Consider the following 22,514-nt stretch of genomic DNA (forward strand, 5'->3'; position numbering starts at 1 on the left):
TAATATTCATATAGGAAAGAGATAGGATTCACCATACGTACAGGGGATATCAGAGATAGTAACGGGAAATGGGAAGAGAAAAAGGGAGATGAGGTCAGGTATTCCTAAGATTAAGTGAGGACTAGGGCTCTCCTGCTTAGCTTTAATTAAAGGCCAGATTAAAAAGCCATGTTTTTAGAGGTATTTGGAATTTTGCCTGGGAGGTTTTGCCATGAATCACCTTAGGGAGCAAGTTCCGATAGGAAGGTGCTGCAAAGAAAAAAGCATAGGAGCGGGTGGATGCCATAATTGCCTTTTTTGGGCCGGGGAGAGTTAAGTGGTGGTCAACCAACGAGTGCAGAGTGTGAGCAGGGGAATAAGGAATAGTGAGCGTTGAAAGATAGCCAGGAACACTGAGCCAAAATACTCTAAATGTAAGGGAGAGAAGCTTTGTGCAACTGGTAAGTGATGCTTTTCGAGCAATGGTAGGGAGCTGTAGTAACGACGTTCATGATAGAGGAAGCGTACGGCTGTGCTCTGAAGCGATTGAAGTTTTTTTTAACCGAAAACGAGGACAACCTAGGTAAATGATATTACAATAGTCGAGCCTTGTGATGAGCAGGGACAATAGGAGGACAAGGTGGAGGGGTGCAGTGGGAATGGAAGTTCCTCCGGTAAACCAACAAGAGGTGTGAAAGGTTATTTTGAAACTTCTGTGTAGCATTAGAGAGGATTTCATGCTTCTTTCTCACTTAACCCTCCATTGCCTGAGGTACAGAATAGGTAGCTGTATATAATTTATGGACCGCATAGATTCTAACCACAGAAAGTGGTATATCATATCCCATCCCCTTTCCCCTGTCCTGTGAGCATAATGATCTCAACATTTCTGAAGCGTGTGGGCAGTGATTGCTACAAAAAAAAAAAAGCATAAGTGTTGGACTGTGGAGAAACCCAGGTCTGCACAAAAAAATATTTTATATTTATTAAAAAAAAATGATAACCTACTCTATAAAAACAAAGAATATATAGGAAACAAAGAAGATAGGAAGCAGAGAGTAGGATTGCGTGGCCAGTATTCTCAGTGGAGGAGGGTAGTTAGTGGGGTCCCGCAGGGGTCTGTGCTGGGTCCGTTGCTTTTTAATGTATTTATAAATGACCTAGAGATGGGAATAACTAGTGAGGTAATTAAATTCGCCGATGACACAAAATTATTCAGGGTCGTCAAGTCGCAGGAGGAATGTGAACGATTACAGGAGGACCTTGCGAGACTGGGAGAATGGGCGTGCAAGTGGCAGATGAAGTTCAATGTTGACAAGTGCAAAGTGATGCATGTGGGTAAGAGGAACCCGAATTATAGCTACGTCTTGCAAGGTTCCGCGTTAGGAGTTACGGATCAAGAAAGGGATCTGGGTGTCGTCGTCGATGATACGCTGAAACCTTCTGCTCAGTGTGCTGCTGCGGCTAGGAAAGCGAATAGAATGTTGGGTGTTATTAGGAAGGGTATGGAGTCCAGGTGTGCGGATGTTATAATGCCGTTGTATCGCTCCATGGTGCGACCGCACCTGGAGTATTGTGTTCAGTACTGGTCTCCGTATCTCAAAAAGATATAGTAGAATTGGAAAAGGTACAGCGAAGGGCGACGAAAATGATAGTGGGGATGGGACGACTTTCCTATGAAGAGAGGCTGAGAAGGCTAGGGCTTTTCAGCTTGGAGAAGAGACGGCTGAGGGGAGATATGATAGAAGTGTATAAAATAATGAGTGGAATGGATCGGGTGGATGTGAAGCGACTGTTCACGCTATCCAAAAATACTAGGACTAGAGGGCATGAGTTGAAGCTACAGTGTGGTAAATTTAAAACGAATCGGAGAAAATTTTTCTTCACCCAACGTGTAATTAGACTCTGGAATTCATTGCCGGAGAACGTGGTACGGGCGGTTAGCTTGACGGAGTTTAAAAAGGGGTTAGATAGATTCCTAAAGGACAAGTCCATAGACCGCTATTAAATGGACTTGGAAAAATTCCGCATTTTTAGGTATAACTTGTCTGGAATGTTTTTACGTTTGGGGAGCGTGCCAGGTGCCCTTGACCTGGATTGGCCACTGTCGGTGACAGGATGCTGGGCTAGATGGACCTTTGGTCTTTCCCAGTATGGCACTACTTATGTACTTATGTACTTATGTAACATCTTACAGCCACATTACAACAGATACATACTAGTGACTAAGAATCAAATTGTTTGACTTGATCTGTGAACCATAGCTGCGATCTTAACATCAGAATAATTCTTAAATAGAGCTGCACTGTATTCTCCATTTCAGAAAGTTCCAGAGAGGGTGAATTCCAAAGCACAGGATCTGCTCTCCAAAATATGGATGAGTGATTTTCTTCCAGTCTACGATGCTGAAAATATCATGCAAACATATATGTGCTGAGCAAAGCACTGTAGAAGCATGGCAAATTTACAAAGAAATAGCTACAGAAAATGGAGCGAGATTACTCGGAGTTTTCTGAATAAAAATAAAAGCCTCAAACTGAATATAAAAAGTAGTGCGTGCTGGAAGGGCTGATCTGTACATAAATACTGGTATCACATACATGTCATACACAGATTAACATTACAGGACATGCACAGATGTGTGTGTGTATGAACTTGGGGTGCTGGAATGATGTTCTGTGTATAAATACTGGTGTTGTAAATATTTCTTATGCTTTATAACATTCCAGCATGTGCACAGATGGTTGTGGATGAACAGTTTGTGCTAACGCAGACCCATTTGTTTTGTGCAGATCTGATTTGCATATTATTTGGCTACTGCATCGGGGAATGAAAACGTTGTTTTAGCAGTTCATACCTTAAATGTTAGTACAAGGTTTCTGCATCAGCCCCTGAGAATCCTAACCACTCCATCCCTCACACACCTACCCCTTTTCTCTCTTTTTATAAAATAGGTACTTTCTGAGGCTCACTAGGTAGATTTCCGTATAAGAATCCAAAAGCTTTAGTTTTTCAAGCTTGTTAGATATCTTAAGTTAGTTCAGTAGAAAATCCTCAAGTACTCTTCTGTCACCTGTCCATTATCCCCCCTCAGATCATTTTTCTTTTTCCTCCTTCCTCTCCTCTCTCCCTCCCCTCTCCTGTAATCCCCCTTCTGATCATTTTTATCCCCCTCCCTCATCTCTCCTGTTATCCCCCTCCCTCATCTCCCCTTCCATCACCTCTCCTCTTATCCCCCTCCCATCACCTCTCCTATTATCTCCCTCCCTCATCTCCCCTCCCATCACCTCTCCTCTTATCCCCCTCCCATCACCTCTTCTCCCTCACCTCTGCTGTTATCCCCCCCCCCCCGCTCCCCCCTCACCTCTATATGTGACCTGCTGTTCCTTTTTTCAATAGCTATCCTTATCCCACAACCTTTATCTGCCATTATCCTGCCCCCTGTTCTCCCTCTTTGCCTCCCCCCTCATCATCCCAGTAAGTAGCTTTCTGCTGTTGCTTTTGAAAGTTTCCGGATATAAATAGATATTGACAGATCTAATTTTTTGCGCTTCCTCCTTGTGGTTGGAAACTGGCTTCTTCCTTCACTCTCCGAAATCTTTCTCAGTCACAATTTTCCATCACCTGACCCTACAGCACTGCTTCTCACATTTCAAACCCCTTCATTACCAGTGCAGGCGAAACCATGAATTCAGAGACAGGGTTTCACCCCAGCCCCCCCCCCCTCATCCCCACCCCCATCCAAAGCTAGACTGTCTCTCTTCCTCTGGCTTACAGGGCACTCATTTCTGTCCTACAGTGGAGAGGGTTTTGTCCTGTGCTCACTTTCCCAGAGGACCCACCAACACCCTTCTGTCCTACACTGAGATAGAGCTACTTTTTCACTCCTTCATCACCCTCTGCTGACCTACACCGAAAGAGACTCTGTCTCCCCGTCACCCCAAGAGCTCTGTGAGCAGTGGCTGACTCCCACTTTTATACACAGTGCTTCTTTTCTATATCCAACCCTCTTATCCACCCCTCCAGAGTTTCCTCTCCATTACACACTAGGAAGAGCTGTCTTGTCTCTCTCCTTCTTAACCTTCCCACCCCTCCAGATTGCCCTCCATCAGTAACTTGGAAGGGCTGTCTCTCATCCTGATTGCCACCCCTTCAGTCCCCCTGTAACACACACTTGGAAGGGCTGTTTCTCACCCTCTTACCCCCACCCTCCCAGTTTTCACTCCAGCACACAAATGGAAGAGCTGTCTCTCACCTCTCACCCCCACCCTTCTAGTTTTCACTCTAGCGCACAGATGGAAAAGCTGTCTCTCACCCTCTTACCTGATCACCCCCATCCCTTCAGTTTCCCCTCTAGAACACACTTGGAAGGGTTGTCTCTCACCCCCACCCCTTCAGTTTCCCCTCTAGCACACACTTGGAAGGGCTGTCTCTCACCATCTTATCCTCATTGTCACTCCTTCAGCTCATACCCCCTCAACCCCACCCTCCAGTTTCTCTAGCACACACTTGAAATAGCTGTCTCTGACTCTTACCCCCACCCTCCTAGTTTTCACTCTAGCACACAGATGGAAGAGCTGTCTCTCACCCTCTTACCTGCTCACCCCCACCCCTTCAGTTTCCCCTTCAGCATACACTTAGGAAGGGCTGTCTCCCATCCTTATATACTGTATCGGTACAGCACCTTGCTATCCCAGATGGCACCTGTCTCTCAGTGACCCATTTCTCTCCTACTCTCCCCCCACAGCTGGTACCATGGTCTCCTTTCCGGCCCCAGTGCTGAGAAGCTCTTGATAGAGAAGGCTGAGCCATGGACCTTTTTGGTGCGAGAGAGTTTGAGCAAACCTGGAGACTTCGTAATCTCAGTTCTGTCCGATGAGAAGAAGGAAGAGCGTCCTAAGGTCACACACATCAAGATTCACTGTGAGGTAAGAGGTTGGAACTAGCAGCTCTCGGAGGTCCAGCAGAGGTCATTGTACCCATCAAATCTCTGGCCTCTGCCAGTGGCCTTCAGATTTCCTTCAAGCAACCTGAGAAGTGATCAGGGGCTGCTGTGTCTGGGCTTTATCCCCTCTTCTTTCTCCACTTTCACTTGTGGCTTTTCTGAAAGAACAGGAGTGAACCTGATTTTACCCATTACCTGCTGACCCAAACAGCCCCTTGAATGCCTCAAACAGAGCAGATTTTGAAAGTTTTCAATAAGCTAAAGTGGCTTGGTAGACATGGATTTCACATTTCAACAGTAAAGCCTAATTGGCAAGGGTTTGATTTATTGATTGGGATTTATTAAGTGCCTTTATTAAAAGATTCACACAAGGTGACATATATCAGGTACAGTTTAACATAAAACTTACCATTTTATTAACAGCATAACAAGAGTAAAATGACCAAATATAAACTTAAATACAATCAATGACGTTAACTTGAAACCTAATAATAGGACCATCATGATATAAATGAAACACCTAATAAGCACGCATTAGAACATTTAAATAGCATCGATATGATACAATCTTAGCATAATACCAATGAAACATATAATAAGCACACATTAGAACATTGATATTGAATCTAATCTAACACAGAACTTGATTAGTAGCTAAAATCCCTAAAAAGGTCCAATGCGACATACAAAATAATAAAGAACCCAAACAGTAATTGGGAGCAACAATATAAAATTATAGCAGCGAAGAGGGATCCAAGATGGCCACCTGACCAGACGTGTGTGCGAGGGCTGGTGCTCCCCAGGAGTAATGGGGAAGAGAAAAGGCAAAACTGTGGCTTCTACCTCCTCGAGCGCAGTTAAGGTGCCCACCATGTCGCAACCCACGCTGGAGAGCTATGGAACGCCGGTTCAAGCTTCTAGAAGCTCCACAACGCCATCTTCGGAGCACAGTACAGAGGGAGCTACATTGAGCCCCCTAGCCGGTTTGACCCCTCCGCAACCTGGAAGGATTAGCGGGGCTGAGAGAGGGCCGTATGAGGGAGCGTCTGGAGTTGGCGACTTTCCAACGGCTGTGGGAGGACCAGCCCTCGCCTCTACCCCAGGTACTATAACAACAGAAGGGGGTTACTTACCTCTAGGAATAATCCACGGAGAATCTTCTCCTGGGTTAGGAAGAGGTTCGTTAAAACCAGAAAAAGTCACTATGGACACTCTCTGGGAGGCCATCCAAGGGGTAAACACGTCTCTACAGCAGATATTTAATTATGCTCAAACGGAAATAAGTCAAATAAAATCTACTAATGCACAGATATCCACTAAGGTTGAAACTCATATTGCCAAATTGGAAACCTTTGATTCTGAGTTAAAATCTTTGCAAAGTACTGTGGTGTCTGTAATTAAGGAAAATAAAATCCAGGCACGGAAATTGGAATATACTGAAAATCAGCTTAGAAGGAATAATCTCAGGTTTTTTAATTTCCCATTTTCTTCATTCATTTCAGCTATTGAACTTTTGAAAAAATATTTCCTGGAGATTCTAGATATTCCGTTAGAAAGTCACCTTCCTGTGACTAGAACACAATATCTTAAAAAACTTATGCGATCAACAAATGGAATACCAGAACCCCCGCAAAAATTGAATTTAACTAATTTTCTTGAAAGATCTGAAATTTCAGATCGAGCTACATTGCTTGTTGCTTTTGCACTGGAGTCGGATAAAAATTTGATATTGCGTACTTATTTCCAAAAAATGAATGCTATCTTTATGGGAGCTAAAATTCAGATCTTCCCAGATCTAGCTAGAGAGACTCAAGCCAGGAGGAAGAAATTGATGGTTTTTAAACCAAATACTTCCACAGAAAAAGTATAATATGCCCAAGAGGCGGCATGGAAACCCAACATATGTGTCTTTTAGAGGCGAATATGTATTTTTTAACAGTTATTAACTAGCCCCTGACGCAGCCCAGAAGTGGGTGAAACATGGCTGTGTCAGGCATTTAATGTGATTTATATATGTGGTGAATAAATACTTTTGGTGCCCTGCTGCTTTTCTACTGATGTGCTTCTGCTTTCGAACTGAACCTAATATCTGGGCTGAATTAGGCCTAATGACATGCTGCCTGTAGTAACCCCCATGACTAGGATCTTACAAAGTTCCACAGTAACATATGTAAGTCTATGTGCTTTGAAAATGAGCCTCATCATATCTCTCCTCGTCACGTGACTAGCTGGGTGTATCTCCCGGAAAGGGCTCCAAAGCTCTGCTCCAGGTCTGCAACCTCCCTGGTTACATCATTAAAATCTTTCAAGTATTTAATGGGTCACCACTCAGCAGGCATAAGGTAATTCAGGACAAACTCATGTCCACTTAAACCATGCCAACTGGGCCATTCCCAATTTTCACCAGTGCCACTGAAAATCCGATGTGACTGCCATGGCGGTGCAGGGAGAGAGCAAGAAGATACGCAAACACCAACGATGTTCAGTACCAGGGCCACATATCTAACACATACAAAGTGATCCTGTCTTTGCCTGGCCAGACCTGGACTTTCAGCGCCACTGCCTCATTCAACAAGGTCACAGATGAAGCTCTTGAAAATATACTGAAAGGTCTTCGGCCTCCAACCTGCCCAGCAAAGATTGTAAAACGAGCGAGCACAGGCATCATTGAAGGGGCAATTAAAACTATTAACTCCTCTCTTATGGAAGGGCAGCTGCCAACAATGTGGAGGAAAAGACCTCAGAACCCGAGCAGTACTCCCAACGTCCAAAATACATATTAGGACAGAATTAGACTGCTTCCATGGGTAGAATGGAATATTACCAAAATTCGCCCTTTCCTTTCTGAGCACACTACCAGAACCCTCATCCACACTCTTATCACCTCTCGCTTAGATTATTGCAACTTGCTTCTCACAGGTATCTCACTTAGCCATCTCTCTCCTCTTCAATCTGTTCAAAATTCTGCTGCTCATATTAGCCCTCTCCTCAAGTCACTTCACTGGCTTCCTATCCGTTTCCGCATACAGTTCAAACTCCTCTTATTGACCTATAAGTGCATTCACTCTGCAGCTCCTCAGTATCTCTCCACTCTCGTCTCTCCCTACATTCCTCCCCAGGAACTCCGTTCACTGGGTAAATCTCTCTTATCTGCACCCTTCTCCTCCACCGCTAACTCCAGACTCCGTTCCTTTTATCTTGCTGCACCATATGCCTGGAACAGACTTCCTGAGCCGGTACATCAAGCTCCATCTCTGGCCGTCTTCAAATCTAAGCTAAAAGCCCACCTTTTTGATGCTGCTTTTAACTTCTAACCCTTATTCACTTGTTCAGAACCCTTATTGTAGCATCCTCACCTTAATATTCCCTTATCTCTTGTTTGTCCTGTTTGTCTGTCCTAATTAGATTGTAAGCTCTGTTGAGCAGAGACTGTCTGTTCATGTTCAAGTGTACAGTGCTGCGTACGTCTAGTAGCGCTATAGAAATGATAAGTAGTAGTAGTAGTAACAACACTAAAAAGAGCTGTGGAGCGCCCCCTACTGAAAAAGAGCTCACTGGACCAGGACAAGCTTGAAAACTACTGATCAGTCTCTAACATTCTTTTCCTGGCAAAACTTATAGAATGGACAGTCTGCAGTCAACTCAACGATTTGCTAATTGAAAGTAATTAGTTAGACTCATGTCAGTCTGGCTTCAGACCTGGGTATGGAACAGAGACAGTTCTTGTGTCCCTTCTTGATGATCTGCACAGAAACCATGACAGGGGATCTGCCTCGATATTCGTGTTGCTGGATTTCTCGGCAGCCTTCAACACTGTGGATCATAATATCATGCTTACAAGACTGACAGAAACAGGCATCAGTGGCAAATCCTATTTGTCAGATAGACAACAATCAGTTCTGTTCAGCAACAGCACATCATCACCTTGGGCACTGGACTGTGGGAAGCCACAGGGATCCATAATATCTCCCATTTCATTTAATATCTATCTCAAGCCTCTGGCTGAGCTGCTTCGGTCAATGGATGCAAAATTCTACATCTATGCCGATGATGTGCAACTACTCATACCCGTTGAACCAGATCTACCCACAGCTCTGAGTAAACTACCTGCCTAACCACAACTCAGGAATGGGCATCGTATTATGTCTCTGGTTTTTGAATTTCAGTGCTGTTAAATGTGAATATTTTTATACCGTTTCACGGTAGTTCTGTTATTAGGTTTCAATTTACTGTTTTCAAGTTTACCTCATTTATTGTATCTATGTTTATTCTGGTTATTTTACTATTGTTATGCTGTTAACTAAATAATAAGTTTTATGTTAAACTGTACCTACTGTACACCTTGGGTGAATCTCGTCATAAAGGCGCCTATTAAATCCCAATAAATAAATAAAATAATAAATAAAATATCCAGGTCTAATTGAGCCCACAGCTATCACTCATCATACATCCCTTATCCCCCTCCCCCTTTCTGAGTTCATCTCATTTCCTCTTATTTTCATTTCATTTTAGAATAACAAATACACACTGGGTGGCACAGAAAAGTTTGAGACCCTGGCTGACCTCATCGAACACTTTAAAAGAAATAACATTCAGGAGCTATGTGGAAATGTGGTATACCTGAAGCAGGTAAGAGCCTCTTAACCCCTCCTCTGTCCCTATGCTGAGGTTATACAGAGGGGCTTCAGTCCCCAGCACTGTCCCTTCCCCTCCCCTGTCCCTGTGCTGGGTTATACAGAGGGGCTTCAGTCCCCAGCACTGTCCCTCCCCCTCCCCTGTCCCTATGCTGGGGTTATACAGAGGGGCTTCGGTCTCCAGCAGTGTCACTCCCTCCCTGTCTCTGTGCTGGGGTTATACAGAGGGGCTTCAGTCTCCAGCACTGTCGCTCCCCCTCCCCTATCCCTGTGCTGGGTTAGACAGTGGGATTCACTTTTCTTTTCTGTGGTCTTTCAGCCCTATTATGCCACTAGAGTTAATGCGGCTGAAATTGAGAATCGTGTGAAGGAACTGAACAAGAAGAATGAAGCGGTCGAGGCTGCAAAAGTTGGTTTTGGGGAAGAATTTGATGTAAGTTTTGATTCTGGATCTCTGTCCCTGTCTCTGAGTCCTTCTCTGCTCCTCCCCACTCCCTCCTTTCTGTCTCTCCCCCTCCACTTCAGTTCCCAGGATCTTTATAACCCACTTTAGTAGGCTCTTCTGCCCTTGGACCCCACCTTGTTTTCTGCTATTTCAGAGTCTGCAAAAGCAGGAGGTGAAGCAGCTGCACTCTCGTTCCGAGGGCCAACGTCCTGAAAACAAAAGCAAGAACCGCTACAAGAACATTCTGCCTTGTGAGTGTGTCCGCATCAGTGCCAATATTTCAAAATGGGGGGGGGGGGGGAGGCACACCTCCCAAGACACAGTAAAGGAGCTTGCTCAATCCTGGGGGTGCATGTGTGTGTGTGTGTTTTGTGCAGCATGTGTATGGGTGGGTGTTGAGATAAGTACAGAGGATCCCTAGTTGTGAAGTGTAGGAATAAGCAGAAGATAATTGGGGTCTGTGATGTTGCACCAGGAGTGAAATTGGGCAAAAGTGACGGGACTTATAATAATCCCTTATCATCATGTTCTATTGTGTTGTGTCTATACATGTATGCATATGTGAGTTTGGCCTTGTATCTGGGTATGTGCAGACTTCACACCCCTGTATATTTTCACATTCTGCTGTCTACAAAATATTATTCTGGATGCATTAAAAGTAGGAATGTGTTTCATTGATCTACACAACATTCGATAGACTTTCAAGGTGGAAGAACAATTATAGAAATATTCAAAAAGTGATTAAGAATAAGAAACCAAGACTGCAAGTCTTTACACCACTTGAGTTAGTGCTTGATGGAAGCCCCTTTTGCAGCAGTAACAGCCATGAATCATTTAGGACCTGTGTTTACCAAGTCAACTCAGCCACTCAGCAGGATGCTGCAGTTTTGGGGTATTCTTCTAGAAAGACTAATTCAAGTTCTTTCAAGTTGGCTGGGGAATATCTGTGGACTTCAGTTCTGGCCTTTGTCTGAGCCACTCCATGACGGTCACTTTGTCTTACTCAGCTATTCCACTGTTGCTTTTGCTTTCTGCTTAGAATCATTGTCCCACTGAAAGGTGAATCATCTCCCCTGTCTCAGGTCTGCGGTAGACTGGAACAGGGCTTTCTCCAGGACATGACTGTGCTTTGCACCATCTGTCTTTCTCTCAGTCTTCAAAGCCTCCCTGTCCCAGCTTTGCTGTAAGAATGGTGATAGGAGGGTGAAGTGCCGGGTTTGTTTTATGCCACACATGACGCTTAGTGTCAAGACCAAAAAACTCCACTTTGGTTTTCATTAGACCACAAACTCTTTTCCACGATCATTCAGTATCCCCAAGTGATTCTTTGCACACATTATGTGGCACCTCAGATGGCTTTTCTTCAGCAGTGGCTTTCTTCTTGTCACCCTCCCACACAGGCTGTGCTTTTGGAGTAATGCTGGTCTTGAGGGTCCGCTGTGGGAACTCTATATAGTATGCTGTTTTCTTGTACAAATTTAAAACAATTTTGGGTATGAGTGCGGGATAGAATTATAAATATGTTAGGAATTCACGCTGAGCTCATTTATAAGGTTGCTATGTTGCGATGAATCACTTTATCTCATTTATTAAGTAAGGAGCAGGCTAAGCTGTTGGCTTTTCTTATGGCCATAGCTATGTGGTCTATATTGTCTGAGTGGAAAGACAATATGTTCGTCTCTGTGAATGCGTGACAGAATGCTGTGGGTCTCATGAGGAAGTACAATGAAATTGCTGCATTTAAGAGACAGAGCTTTTCAGTGTTTAAAACGATCTGGGCTCCATTAGATTTGTTTGGTCAATAGGTTGATACATAAAGAGAACTAAATTTTGGTCTTTGTTAAAAGTGACTATTTATTGTATTTGTTAGACTTGGGGCTTTTGGAGGTTTAAAATTATGGTATATTGTATTTGTTTTTTGTAAAAACAAAGCTTTAATCTAAAAAATATTTTGAGCCAAGTATAGGACAATCAAGGCATTGTGCTATCACTGATGAGGTTGGCTGTTATTGGTGGAACGAGGCATTATGACATCACAATATTTATGTATTTATTTATTTGTTGCATTTGTATCCCACATTTTTCCACCTATTTGTAGGCTCAGTGTGGCTTACATAGTACCTTAAAGGCGTTCGCCAATTCCGGTATAAACAGTTACACAGTGATGTTATGGTAGAATAAGGTTCATGTGGAACAAACTTAATTAGGGAATCGTATAGAGGAAGTACATAAGTAATGCCACACTGGGAAAAGACCAAGGGTCCATCGAGCCCAGCATCCTGTCCACGACAGCGGCCAATCCAGGCCAAGGGCACCTGGCGAGCTTCCCAAACGTACAAACATTCTATACATGTTATTCCTGGAATTGTGGATTTTTCCCAAGTCCATTTAGTAGTGTTTATGGACTTGTCCTTTAGGAAACCGTCTAACCCCTTTTTAAATTCTGCCAAGCTAACCGCCTCCACCACGTTCTCCGGCAATGAATACCAGAGTTTAATTACACGTTGGGTGAAGATTTGTTTTAAATTTACTACAATGTAGTTTCATCACATGCCCCCTAGTCCTAGTATTTTTGGAAAGCATGAACAGATGCTTCACATCCACCTGTTCCACTCCACTCATTATTTTATATACCTCTATCATGTCTCTCCTCAGCCGTCTCTTCTCCAAGCTGAAAAGTCCTAGTTTCCTTAGTCTTTCTTCATAGGGAAGTCGTCTCATCCCCGCTATCATTTTAGTCACCCTTTGCTGCACCTTTTCCAATTCCACTATATCTTTCTTGAGATGCGGCGACCAGAATTGAACACAATACTCAAGGTGCGGTCGCACCATGGAGCGATATAACGGCATTATAACATCCTCACACCTGTTTTCCATACCTTTCCTAATAATACCCAACATCCTATTCGCTTTCCGAGCCGCAGCAGCACACTGAGCAGAAGGTTTCAGTGTATTATCGACGACGACACCCAGATCCCTTTCTTGGTCCATAAGTCCCAACGTGGAACCTTGCATGATGTAGCTATAATTCGGGTTCTTTTTTCCCACATGCATCACCTTGCAGTTGCTCACATTAAACGTCATCTGCCATTTAGCCGCCCAGTCTCCCAGTCTCGTAAGGTCCTTCTGTAATTTTTCACAATCCTGTCGTGAGTTAACGACTTTGAATAACTTTGTCTCATCAGCAAATTTAATTACCTCGCTAGTTACTCCCATCTCTAAATCATTTATAAATATATTAAAAAGCAGCGGTCCTAGCACAGACCCCTGAGGAACCCCACTAACTACCCTTCTCCATTATGAATACTGCCCATTTAACCCCACTCTCTGTTTCCTATCCTTCAACCAGTTTTTAATCCACAATAGGACGTTTCCTCCTATCCCATGACCCTCCAATTTCCTCTGTAGCCTTTCATGAGGTACCTTGTCAAATGCCTTTTGAAAATCCAGATACACAATATCAACCGGCTCCCCTTTGTCCACATGTTTGTTTACTCCTTCAAAGAATTGAAGTAAATTGGTCAGGCAAGATTTCCCCACACGAAAGCCATGCTGACTCAGTCTCAGTAATCCATGTCCTTGGATGTGCTCTGTAATTTTGTTTTTAATAATAGCCTCTACCATTTTCCCTGGCACCGACATCAGACTCACCTTTCTATAATTTCCCAGATCTCCCCTGGAACCTTTTTTAAAAATGGGCGTTACATTGGCCACCCTCCAATCTTCCGGTACCACGCTCGATTTTAAGGATAAATTGCATATCACTAGCAGTAGCTCTGCAAGCTCATTTTTCAGTTCTATCAGTACTCTAGGATGAATACCATCCGGTCCAGGAGATTTGCTACTCTTCAGTTTGCTGAACTGCCCCATTACGTCCTCCAGGTTTACCGTTAAGTCAGTAAGTTTCTCTGACTCGTTCGCTTGAAATATCATTTCCGACACCAGTATCCCACCCAAATCTTCCTCGGTGAAGACCGAAGCAAAGAATTAATTCAATCTGTCCGCTACGTCTTTGTCTTCCTTGATTGCCCCTTTTACCCCTCGGTCATCCAGTTAAGCTAAGTATAGGGCAGTGCAGCCATTGTGACATCACTGATGAGGTTGGCTCTTATTGGTGGAATGAGGCACTATGACATCACAATATCAGAAGTGAGCCAAGTACAGGGCAATCAAGCCACTGTGACATAGCATAGTAAAATAGTAACATAGTAGATGACGGCAGAAAAAGACCTGCACGGTCCATCCAGTCTGCCCAACAAGATAACTCATATTTGCTGCTTTTTGTGTATACCCTACTTTGATTTATACCTGTGCTCTTCAGGGCACAGACCGTATAAGTCTCATCAATGATGAGGTTGACTGTTATTGGTGGAATGAGGCATTATGACATCACAATATCAGCTCTGGTTACCAGAGTCTGAAACTCTTCATACTAAAGGGGGAAGTTATCAACGTGGGCTACCATTAAGATGGGTTATTTTACCACTAACTCAGGCTATTTTAGCACAGGTCCCATTTTATGCAATGAGATGGAATTACTAATAACTGGGGCTAACAGTAAAATAAACATGTCTTAAGGGTAGCTCACATTGGTAACTTCCTTCCTCATTCAATCTGATCTAACCACAGCGTTTGACATTCTGGAATGGTTCTTAAATGGTTCAGACAATTTCTGAAGAGCAAGTTATAAATATCTTCAGCTGGAAGCCCATATGTGCAGTGCCTCAAGGATCCCCTTTCTCCCCCATGCCTTTTAATGTTAGAATATATTTTGGGGATTTAGAGATTTACTCTTATTCTTACACAGATTATATATCAATTCTGATTTCTTCAGTTAATCATTTTGCACAAAACATTTATAATATCGGTGAATGTATCACTTTTCTGGAAAACTAGAGCCCCGCTTACAAAGTGAAACTGAAAAAGGAGGAAACCAAGTTATTGTGGCTAATTCTACAAGTTCTGTTCCTAAATCTGTCAGCCGGTCATCAAGTAGAAAAAAATATCAATGTAATGGGGCTGATCTGGAAACTATGTTTACACTGTAAATTTGTTTGCTTCAGTTACGTCCAATTCGTTCATTCTTTGAGGAATGAACGATTGAACTATTGTAACGATTTTATGTTGGTCTCTCTGTACATTCAAGATCTAGGGCTTCAGGTACTGCAGAATCCAGTCTCTGAATTCAGTTGTAAATCTCATAAGTACAATCATGTTACACCTTTATTAATTCGTCTTCGCTGGTTACCTTTTCAAGCATGAATTATATAAAATAAGTGTTCGAAGATACAAGACATGAGAATTTTCTTTGCCTCTTCTCCTTCTATGGTCCTTTAAATATTTAAGGACAAAAAATAGCTTACTTCTACTCTTTTTCCAGTTAAAGGTTTATGTCATAAGAAAGTGCTGGGCAGTTCTTTTCCGTATCAAGCATTTCTTATCTGAAATAGTTTCTATGGAGGGGCATTTTTGATATGATGTCTAAGTCCGACTTTGGACGTTTTGCTCAAAAACGTTCAGAATCCAAATAGCAAATATAGCAATTTTCGAAACAGCAAAATGTCTATCTTTTTTTCCTGAAAATGTATTTAGTTATTTGCATTTCTTGATATACCACAAAGGGATCCTTGGAGTAATATTAGACAACCATCTCTCGCTTGAAAATCACGCAAAATCTACTACAAAGAAAATGTTCAACATGATGTGGATACTGAAACGCATAAAACCATATCTCCCCCTGAAAACATTCAGAAACTTGGTACAATCAATGGTACTTACCCACGCCGACTACTGTAATAGTATTTTCTTAGGCTGCAAGACCCATATCCTGAAAAAACTTCAGACTGCCCAAAATACAGCAGCAAGACCCATTTTTGGCACATCACGATTTCAATGCGCAACACCTCTTCGTAAAGAACTTCACTGGCTCCCTATCAGAGAGCGAATCAATTTCAAGGTCCACACACTAATTCACAAGATTATTCACGGTGAATCTCCGAACTATATGCTCAATCTCATTGACCTTCCAACCAGAAACATGTCTAATACTTTGCAAACTTACCTCAACCTGCATTACCCTAATTGCAAAGGAGTTAAGTACAAAACCTATTATGGATCCAACTTCACCTTCTTAAGCAGCCAACTATGGAATGCCCTCCCCAGATCTATCCGATCAATCAGTAACTATCTACCCTTCCGGAAATCACTGAAAACCCATTTATTCAAGCAAGCCTACCCAAACGATCCAGACTAATCTTATGAATGCATATCTACGCAACACATATCCAGAACACTATGACTATGACCCAGACTATATCTCCCACCTTACTACTCCCTTGCCCATCTCTACTTACCTATCTCTTTTTATTCTGTTATACTTAACTTATATTTTCTCTACCAATATTATGTAATCCCTATTACTATGTAAGCTGCATTGAACCTGCTTTCCGTTGGAAAGCGTGGGGTACAAATGTAATAATAATTAAATAAATCCATCAATGGCGACGATGTGGTTTACATGCAATAAAAATTCCAGTTAAAGTAGAGAAAACAGAAATCAGACAGAAACTGCAGAAAAAGATAAGTGAGGTTGGACTGGGTAAGGCTGGTGTTGGGGTTGAGGTTGAAGGCTTCAGTGAAAATTAAGGTTTTCTGGAGGGCTTTCAAGGTGGGGAGGGAAGGGAGTTCCCTAGCTTCACAGCAATGTAACTGAAGGCGAATGGCCGTATTCTATAAGGATTTAAGTTTTTTTAGTGAAGAACGTCGAAGGCCAGCATAGATGATATTGCAATAATTGAGACATGTCATAAACAGAGAGAGGTTCAGAGCGGGGAAGGTAGCTGGTGAAACACAAAATAACTAACTTTCGTCAGGTGTGAAATCTGAGGTAAAAATGTCAAAGTGGACTCAAGAGTAATGCCTAAATACCAGAATTGTGTTACAGGAGTGATTAAAGTACCAAGGAGGGTTACAGGGACAGACGAAGTAGAACAAGTCCCTGAAAACCAACAAGCAACGTTTTTTTCTTTATTTAATACTAGCTTATCATCTAGCACACAGAAACCAATTCGAGACTCTTCAGAAGAGGGGCAATTGAAAACACATAAAGTGATTTAAGATAAATAAGGAGAATGGACATGAATGTAAAGGGGGTCTGCTTCCTCCTCTGGGGTGGGCCAGCCGGCCAATGGGCTCTTCGGATACGGGAACTCAGGGCCAAAATCCTTTTATTATCCAGGCAATTTCCCAGCCAAAATCATAACATCTTCAAAACAAAAGGTACAGCCTGCCTAACATAGTCTTCCAAAGGAATAAATATACAGTCCTTATACGATCATTTCCAAAAGGAAAGAAAAGAAAAAGGTACAATCCAGGTTCCAAAATCCCTTTAGCATCCGCTCAGTTTCCCTTCCCCCTCCTTCAGGAGGGCTTAGTCAGTCCAGCATACTTTTACTCTAGCCCAATAAAGCAGAAGCTCTTCATTTACAGTCTTTGCACAGCCCCCAATATCACCTATCACCTGCCTTTTACACAGTCCTAAGGAAACCCTGCCAGGAGCAGGGTTGGCAGTTTCTCCCACCTCTCAGTACCACCTCCGGTGTGGCCTCCTCCACTGCCTTCATGGGCTGGGCTGGGCAGGGCAACCTTTGAATCCTCCCACTCCATGGTAGCTGATTCCTCTCCCTTGGGCTGCTTTAGTGGCAGGCTCCTTCCTTCCTCCACATACTCCATGGAATCTCCCTCTCTCCTTGTATCTCCTCTCTCCTGGGGACTGAGAGCCTCCAGGAACTTAGTTTCCCTCTTCCCACAGCTGGGGGGAATTATATACTGATGGCGAAGCCAGGGACACTGAGCTTCAACCTTGCCTCTCCCCCTAGTGGGGAAGAGAGTAACAGGCTCACTCTGCCTCAAGCCCTGGCTCCCCCCCCCCCCCCCCCCCCCCCGCTGGGGCTGGGAATCCATTCCCTCTTTTCAGGACTACTCTCATCTCTCCTTTTTGCAAGGACTTCTGGGATCCGTAGTTCTGGGCTCCACGGGGTGATCTATGGGGCTTACCTTGTCACACTCTACAGGAAATCAGCACAAACAGAAGTAGAGGCTGGCCAAAAAGACAATCCACCATGGGAGGTGTAGCTTAATATCACTTATTCATAGTACCACCAGTAGAAGGACCTGACACGGTCTGTGTTTCGGCTACACAACCCACCTGCCTCAGGGGTCACAATCAAACTTTCTATAGGCAAGGAACCTATATAAAAACACTGCTACAACAAATTGTTTGAAATACAGGAAAGCAGCCGCAGATGGTAAATCGTAAGCGTAAGGGCTAGAGAATCCAATGATACTACATCTGAAATGCCAACAAGCAGAATGTCTGGAAAAAAGCCTGTCTATCAGGATATGTTTTTTCCAGGCACTCTGCTTGTTGGTATTTTGACTTGCCTGTGCTTCACAAGAAATAGCTGTACGGTGTTTTATATACCTTCCTTGCCTATAGAGAGTTTGATTGTGACCCCTGAGGCAGGCAGGTTGTGCTGCCGAAACACGGACAATGTTGGGTCCTTCTACTGGTACAGTGAATAAGTGATATTAATCTACATCTCATGTACATGAGTGGAATACAGTCCTACTTTAATACATTTTAATTATGTTCCTGTAGATAGAAGAATGAGTGTGAGTGAGTGAGTGAGTGTGTACTGTGTATATAGAGCTAACCCCATCCTGTACAGAGTCCGTGTTGAAGTTTGGTTTTGGAAATTGATTTTTCTCTTCTTTCCTAGTTGATAAATCAAGAGTGATCCTCCAAACTAAAGACCCCAGTGTGCCAGGCTCAGACTATATTAATGCGAACTACATCAGGGTAAGACTGGGAGCTTCTCCTATCCAGTTTCACCTCTGTACTGGGGAGACCCTCCCTTCCACATTCACCTCTGCACTGGGAGAGCTTCCATTCCACCATCACCTCTTTACTGGGAACTTCTCCTATCCAGTATCACCTCTGCACTGGGAGACCTCCCTTCCACCATTACCTCTGTATTAGGAGACCCTCCTGTCAATTATCACATCTGCACTAGGAGAGCCTCCAATTCAGTATCCACTCTATACTAAGAATACTCCCCTTCCAAGTGTCACCCTATAGACACCTCTCGGCCAATATTCCCCATGTACTGGGAGCACTTCTAATATCAGCCCTATATTTGGAGTCCTCCAGCACTGGAAGACTTCAGTTGAATGCATGCCTGCCATGTTTCTCTTTCTGACCCTGTCACTCTCACTGCTCCAGTGGCTCTGTAGAAATACATCCTTCCTTCTTAGAACAGCCCCCAACTCCTGTCGTTCTTTTTCCAGAATGAACTCATCAGTAAAGATGAATGCAGCAAGTCCTTTATCGCCTGCCAGGGCTGCCTCCAGACAACAGTTAACGACTTCTGGCAGATGGTTTGGCAAGAGAACTCCCTCATCATTGTCATGACAACTAGGGAGGTGGAGAAAGGCAGGGTAAACCCTTTCTCCATGCACAATCTTCTCATCATGGTTCTCTTCCCTACATTTGTTGCTTCTTTATTTTAAGATAAGCCTCTACAAATAATCAATCTAGTTACCAGCCATCCTCCATTAATGCATGCATCTGTACATCCAATTCTCAGTCTGTCTCATCCTTCATCAACCTATCTGTCCATTAACACATGCAACTTTCTGTTCTTCCATCACAGGGTGCTCTATGCATCTCTACATCTCCATTCATCTATCATGTGTCCATGTGCTGCACCCTTCCATTCATCACTTCTCATCCATACAACCAAATCATCTCTACCTTCACCTTCTATTTTGCTTTCTCTACTTTCAGTATTTTCAGTTTCATTGACCTCAAAGTGTTTCAGGTGTTTTTTTGTTGTGGTATCTGATCATATATTTTCTGTTATTGCTTTTGTTTCCTCCTTCCATTTCCATCCTGCTTTTCCTCTCAATCACTTCCTCTGTATCCCTGTCTCTTCCTTTCCTATCCATTCTTTACCCTTAGAACAAGTGTGTACCCTACTGGCCCGAGGAAGGTGGTACAAAAGAATTTGGTGGTTATATAGTGGAAAATGTTGTTGAACATGATGCTATAGAGTACAAGACCCGGACACTGAAGGTCTGGCCGTTGGACAACGTGAGTGTGCTGACAATCTAGAACCTGCTTGATGTACATATGAGGCTGCCCCTGTGTTAGCTTTGCACTAGAAAGTGGGGTTCTGCGCACTCTCTCATCCCTGGATGTGCTTCCTCACTTAGGAATCTGAGGCACGGGAGATCGCTCACTTTCACTACTTGTCCTGGCCAGATCATGGGGTGCCCAGTGATCCCGGAGGGGTGCTCAGCTTCCTTGATCAGATTAACCAGAAACAGGAGATGCTCCCAGAGGCTGGGGCCATCATAGTCCATTGCAGGTACCAATAACAGGAATGTTGTGGCCACGGGAGGTGAGCTGTCTCTACTCCTGTTCTTCCTCTCTCTCTCACCACAGGAGATTAACTGTCTCTCACTTCTACTCTCTCTTCTCACAGTGCTGGAATTGGACGTACAGGAACCATTATTGTCATTGACATGCTGGTGGACATGATTTCTACAAAAGGTAATTTGTAATGTGATTATCTTTAATAAATTTTATGCAATAAAAGAAAAGAATCAGATAATGTGTTTCAGGTCTGTCAGCTCTGCACATTCAAAGTAACGTCACAAACACATTTTGGGAGGTGGATCTTAATACCACCTCGTTCCTACACTCTCATGTTTGTCATGCTTCCTGCTTCCCATCAAGGCTTAGTTATGTCCTGTTTTCGGCAGAGGCGTAGCCAGGTTTTGATGTCAGGGGGAGCAGACTTTTATAACATAGGCGCTGGTTGGTGTCAGCTAAACAGCAGTGTCTGTGTTGTTGCTCAGGGGCTGTGGCGGGCAACGATTAATACAGACTGTCTCGGTTACGTCCTGCCTACAAGGAAACAGTAAGTTACATCAGGAGGCAGGACACAGAAGAGGTCCTTGGACTGGCCAGAGCAGGAAACCTGTCTTCTTAACTTCAAATAAAAATATTCAAATTGTGACCATCACCTCAGGAATAGCACACCCAGTCCTTCCACTGCTAGACACCTTGTTTAAATCAAGATGGACTTTTGTTTGTGTGGTGACTACAGGATACAGGATGTGAAGAACACTAGTCTTGAGCATTTTTATTTTGGGTGACAAGGGCCTGCCCCAGAGCCTACTTTCAAATAGGGCTAGACACTTTGTGAAATAACACGAACCCCTGCAAAAAGACACCCACTGGGCAACCCATGATCTGGCCAGGCCAAGTAGTGAAAGTGAGCGATCTCCCGTGCCTCAGATTCCTAAGTGAGGAAGCGCATCCTTCAGCATTGTTTCTGTATTTCTAGTATTGAATCATTCTGAATTGTAATACAAACTTACTAATTAACACCAACATGAACATTAACAAACTGCTTTTAATAATTCATTTTCTCCCCCTAATCTACTACGCATGGTCAACTCCCCACACAGACAATAATCTACCCAAAACACACAAACCCTACAGACAACTCAACGACAACACACAAGGCCAAAAGAATAATAGCCATATAAAAGGAAAAGCAACTACACACGGAAACAACCAACAAAAAGGGAAGAAAGAACACAAAAAAACCAGATACCAAGAGAACAGACAACTAATAAAAATTAACACATCTTCGTCCCAAACCGAACCCTACCAACCAATCCAACTGGGCTATGTAAACGCTAGATCAGTATAAAACAATAACAATAACAGACTGGATCACAACAGACAAGCTTGATCTCTTATTCATTACTGAAACCTGGATTCATGACCTAAAAGACCCCATAATTTTAGACCTATGCCCCCCAGGCTACAGACTCACCCACTGGACAAGGAATGGAAAAAGAGGAGGAGGAATAGCCATAATCTACAGATCCCAGTTCACCATCACAACCATAGCCGAATCCATCCTGCCCCAACTCGAAATAGCCTCAGTTAGAATTAATCACCCAAACCTGCAGGAACACCTTAATGTAGTCCTGCTCTACAGACCGCCAGGTAACTGGGAGGACTGCAAAACACACTTTATGGACTTTATATCGAACACATGTGTCTCTACCTCAAACCTTCTCATAGTAGGGGATATCAATCTGCACCTTGAAGACCCTAACTCAACAAACGCCCAAGAATGTGAAGAATTCCTCCAATTATGGGATCTTTATAGGCCAAATACGCAACAAACCCATACTAAAGGACATGCACTAGACATCATTGCACATAAATTCTCCCTCGACTTAAATCTAGTACCAACAGAAATAAAGTGGACATCCATACCGTGGTCTGACCACTATATAGCAAACCTCTCCCTCCAATGGCGAATGAAAGAGTCACCTCACAAACAAGAACGAACAACCTATACCACGAGAGGCAAAATAGATCCGTTAATATTCTGGCAACAGATCTACTACAATGGATGAACTA

General features: G+C 43.3%; 1 protein-coding gene across 3 annotated transcripts in view; it reads left to right on the forward strand.

Annotated features, from left to right (window-relative positions):
* The window catches only part of PTPN6 (protein tyrosine phosphatase non-receptor type 6), a 38,726-nt gene that overhangs the window by 8,738 nt on the left and 7,474 nt on the right, over positions 1–22,514 (forward strand). For all 3 annotated transcript variants that reach the window (XM_030188360.1, XM_030188361.1, XM_030188362.1), the window contains exons 4-12: positions 4,727–4,907; positions 9,437–9,553; positions 9,878–9,991; positions 10,158–10,254; positions 18,784–18,863; positions 19,352–19,501; positions 20,025–20,156; positions 20,279–20,433; positions 20,551–20,618. In XM_030188360.1, the coding sequence (XP_030044220.1) occupies positions 4,727–4,907; positions 9,437–9,553; positions 9,878–9,991; positions 10,158–10,254; positions 18,784–18,863; positions 19,352–19,501; positions 20,025–20,156; positions 20,279–20,433; positions 20,551–20,618 (1,094 nt within the window). The remainder of the gene's footprint in view (positions 1–4,726; positions 4,908–9,436; positions 9,554–9,877; positions 9,992–10,157; positions 10,255–18,783; positions 18,864–19,351; positions 19,502–20,024; positions 20,157–20,278; positions 20,434–20,550; positions 20,619–22,514) is intronic.

The sequence above is a fragment of the Microcaecilia unicolor genome, chromosome 14 (assembly GCF_901765095.1).
Source record: "Microcaecilia unicolor chromosome 14, aMicUni1.1, whole genome shotgun sequence".
Taxonomy (NCBI): Eukaryota; Metazoa; Chordata; class Amphibia; order Gymnophiona; family Siphonopidae; genus Microcaecilia; species Microcaecilia unicolor.